Source organism: Pteropus vampyrus, unplaced genomic scaffold (genome assembly GCF_000151845.1).
Source record: "Pteropus vampyrus isolate Shadow unplaced genomic scaffold, Pvam_2.0 Scaffold314, whole genome shotgun sequence".
In the NCBI taxonomy this organism is placed as follows: Eukaryota; Metazoa; Chordata; class Mammalia; order Chiroptera; family Pteropodidae; genus Pteropus; species Pteropus vampyrus.
In genome coordinates, this window is record NW_011889095.1 from 1,197,565 (window position 1) to 1,201,667 (window position 4,103).

Genomic DNA, 4,103 nt, shown 5'->3' on the forward strand with positions numbered 1-4,103 from the left:
GGGGCCCTTTGCCCACTGACCTCGGTGTTGTATTCGATGACAAAACCTGTGAGTTGCTGCTTTATGACCTGGTTGAGGATTTGCTTGTTTGTACTGTCATTCAGAAGCTCCTGGCGATTCACAATATTTCCCTTGGACACAAGAAGAAAAACGTTGGAGGGCAGTAGCTTCCACGATGTAGGCACTTAATAAATATAAGTAGCACAGTTTACCCCTTGGATAAAAAGAAAACACCGTGGTGACCATGTGACCCACAATCTAGGCACTTCGTAAGTGTGGACGGCTGGGCGGATTAGCCCGTGGGTCTGGGGGTACGTGGCAACCACGAAGATCTGCCGTCTACAAAGGCAGGGAGTGTCGCCGACCATCTTTTAGAGACGAAGAGCAGCATGTGATTCAGGATGTGCAGCTCATAAATCAGATCCTTATTCTGAAATGACAGGGAGGACAGCCACCTCGCCGTGAATCCGTCAGCGCATTCATGCTGGTGCTGGGCAGTTTCTCCCACACTGCTTCCAGCCACTGACTGAGCATGTCGGGCACAAAGGCAGCTCCATGTGTGGGGACAGAGGGCTTTCCGCTAAGTGACTTTGATGAACTTTGTAAGAACTCCCCTCCAGTCAAAGACCCTCCCTCCCTCCCTCCCTCCCTCTCTCCCTCCCTCCTTCCTTCCTTCCTTCCGGCCAGGCCTACATCATGGTCTTACGAGTCCCCCCAGCTCCCTCTCCCTTTGGTGGAAGGAGGGATATGTGGATTTAGCTTCGGTGTTTTTTACCCCCTATGGTTATCCAATTCTTTCAACACCGCTCATTGAATAACATATTTTCCCTATTGTTCTAAAATGTCTTTATCATATACTAAATTTCCATATGTATTTGAATCTATTTCTGGATTCTGCCTTGTCCCATTCAAAAACGCAAATCGGGTCATTTTATTCTCCAGATTAAAACCTCTGAGTGACTTCTACGAGTCCGGATAAAAATACGGTGGCTCACAGTCCTCTCTGAAAGTCAAGCAGATCTGGGTATCATTCGACCTACGTCCTGTGTGACCTTGGGGAAGTAACCCAGCCTCCCTGTGCCGTATCTACAAGTCACATGGTTATCGCAAGGATTTGGCTTTGTGTGGGGGAGGGGGCGACGCACGTTTCAGGAAGCAGACCCCAGTCTCTCGAGTGACACTGTTCAACAGAGCATCCTAGGATGTTGGAAATGCTCTGTACATCTATGCTGTCCGGTGGAGCCACCCTCCATGTCGCTGGTTTGATCGAGGAACTAAACTTTTAATTTAATCTAATTAATTTAAAATTTAAAGGAAGGGGAGGAGGAAGGTATGTAATAGAGGCTCAACTGCAGAAGGCCTTGTGAGTCCTATCAAGGACCTGAGTCTTTTTCCTAGAATAATAAGAAAAAGAATAAGAACAGGAAACCCTTAAAGGGCTTTCAGTGGGAAGAAGGAAAGTGGCCAATGGATTTTGGAAAGACCACTCTTGAGAGGACGAGAGAGAACATGGCAGATCAGTCGGGCGGATGATGGTCACCGGGTCTAGGATAGTAGCGGTCGAGATCAATTAATAGATTCCAGGGATGTTCTAGATTTAAAATCGGAGGCTTTGGAATGATGCCTGGGTGAACTTCTGGCCTTGCCGAGGTGGCAGATGCGGGAGGCGATGGTGTCTTTCCTCGAGAGAGAGGAAACACGGGAAGAAGACTGGGAAGGGAGATTACGCCTGCAGGCTTGGCCATGCCGAGACATCCGGTGACGGATAGAAAGACCCGGAGCTAAGAGCCGGTGTGGAGATGGAGGTTCGTAAGTCATGGCATCTGGGTAGTAACCGCCGATGGAGGGTGGGCGGGAGAGCAGGGACCAGAAGGAAGCCCAGGGCAGAACGCTGACAGTGAAGGAAAGGTGGACGAACTCGCAGTGGGGAAATGGCTAGACAGGCTGGACAAACACCAGGAGAATCGGTTCTGCAAAAGCCAACGAGCCTCATGTCGCTTGGCTCCCAAGCGGCAGGACCGGAATCTGTACCGAAAGCTCATACGTACGCGCGGGAGTTCCCCGTTCGGAGCCAGAGACTTCTCCCCAGCAGCAGGACCAAAGACCCACCTTTTTGAACACCAGGACGCTGTCCAGGGTGACGTGGAAACGGCCGACGGCGTCACGGATCGCGATCACTCCGAACGTCAGCGCTGGGAAGCCTTTGATCACGTCATAGAACAGCTCTGCCGCTTCATCCTCTAGATCCTGTTTGGGGAAGGATGTTGGGTAGAGAGCAGGATGCCTGGCTTTTTGAAGGGCGAGGGAAGGGCATTGGGAATCATGACCGATGGGTCTCCTTACCTTCGCGAGTTCTGGGGCTCTGCTGGGTCACCCAAATCCCCTTTCATGGATGTTTCATACCCAGAATACTTCTCTGATTAGGCCAAAATAGGCAAGCCCACAGAGACGAATGGAGAGAACGGATAAACTTGACCTTTTCCATATATTAAGGTTGAGACTTTTAATATTAATTCCTTCACGGCTGTTAGAAGAGGCACTTGATGTGACCACATGGAGTATCAAATATAAATTTGGTATTAAGGTAGTATGGCCGTGGTGCCAGCCTTCGTTCATTAGCTTAAAAGAAAATTGGGCCCCAAAACGCTGTCCAAAAGTGGGACAGGATACTCCCGCCGCGTATAACCATAACGCCAAAGTTCGGACCTCCGCTGAGAGAAGGGGAGGGGTCATCGAAGTCACAGGAAAAGAGTTTAGACGTGTAAGAAACTCATTCTCCAAAAGCGAAAACACTTTGCCAATTATCGGTTATTCGGTGCCGTTCTAAATGGAACCCCCCAAAAAGATCACTTATGCTGTCGAAACCAACCCCCCAAATACGTCCGTCTTCTCTCTCCATCCTGTCCCGCTCCCTAGCTAGCTAGCTTCCCCGGCCATGCTCGGCTTCCATGTTCCCTTTCTTCATTTTAAACCTGCAGTTCCCTGCCCCGCCTCCCCCCCAGGTCCCAATCTCCAAAAACCAGCTCTTTGGAAAACGAAGAATGGGTATGGAATTAACCCAAGGGGAAGACCTCTCCTCACCCACCCCACTCCCAGACACAGGCGTCCTCACCAGTTGAAAAGCCACCTCGTGAACCCAGTACCTGGAAGAAGCCGATGATGACCAAAGGCCTGGATTTCACAAAATCTGTCACCTGCTGGGTGTCAGTGAACAAGAACGCCTTCTGGCTAATCTGTCTCCTCAACCAGACGACCAAGGCGGCAGATTCAACCACTCCTGTGGAGAGACAGCGACATGGATCCCACAGAAGTCTCCTCGTGAGGTCTCCTTGAGGCCTGTCTTTCCCGGATTTAATCAGCAGAAGCCTCTTGTCTTGGGGTCCTATCCTTGGAAGGCCATTGGGTCAGTTCTCCTGCCCCCAGCCCCAAGCCTCAAGGGATGGATAATTAGCAGCAACAGCTAAACTTTACTGAGCACTTGCCAGGAACCAGCACTGTCTGGAGCCCCGAGCCTCTGCCTACATTACCTCCCACAACAACGCTACCCTATGAGATATTCCTTTTCCCCCCACAAGGAAATTGAGGTTCAACTCACGGACGGCCACCCCACTAGCAAACCTGGGGAGGAAGCAAACTCAGCTTTTTTCCCTTAGCCACCCTCTGAAGTGACAGTAAGATGGATTTATTTTTTTAAAAAAATATAAATAAAGAGAATGTAAATCCAAAGACCAGCTAGCTCTGACCTTGGGAGAATTCTATCATTTTGCGTCTGCAGTTTCTGAGCCGAGACGCAAATGTTTGCTGAGGTCATAGATCTCAACTTTCATTTTCTCAGCGATCAGATGGGAGGTGCTGAGCACACAAAAATCTCAGCTTCTAAAATTGGGGGACATCTCCCCATTTCTGGGGAGACATAACAGTGTGTCAGAATGGACACGAGGTTACCAACGGACCCGTGTGTGCTGGGATCATCAGTTTCACATGATGGCGAATCACGTAAAATAGGATTTTCTGTCGAAGCCCGCTGCAGGACAGAATGGAGCATTTAGAATGAGTTTGGAGGATCAAGCGTGTTTGTCGTGAGTAGCTTCGGGCTACGCCCA

The 4,103-nt window shown here is 49.9% G+C and overlaps 1 protein-coding gene across 1 annotated transcript in view; it reads right to left on the minus strand.

Annotated features, from left to right (window-relative positions):
- Window positions 1-4,103, minus strand: part of PDILT (protein disulfide isomerase like, testis expressed) — a 30,603-nt gene that overhangs the window by 10,265 nt on the left and 16,235 nt on the right. The window contains exons 3-5 of the mRNA XM_011377537.1: window positions 3,144-3,277; window positions 2,110-2,247; window positions 21-131 (exon numbers count right to left, since the gene is read on the minus strand). Of these exons, the coding sequence (XP_011375839.1) occupies window positions 21-131; window positions 2,110-2,247; window positions 3,144-3,277 (383 nt within the window). The remainder of the gene's footprint in view (window positions 1-20; window positions 132-2,109; window positions 2,248-3,143; window positions 3,278-4,103) is intronic.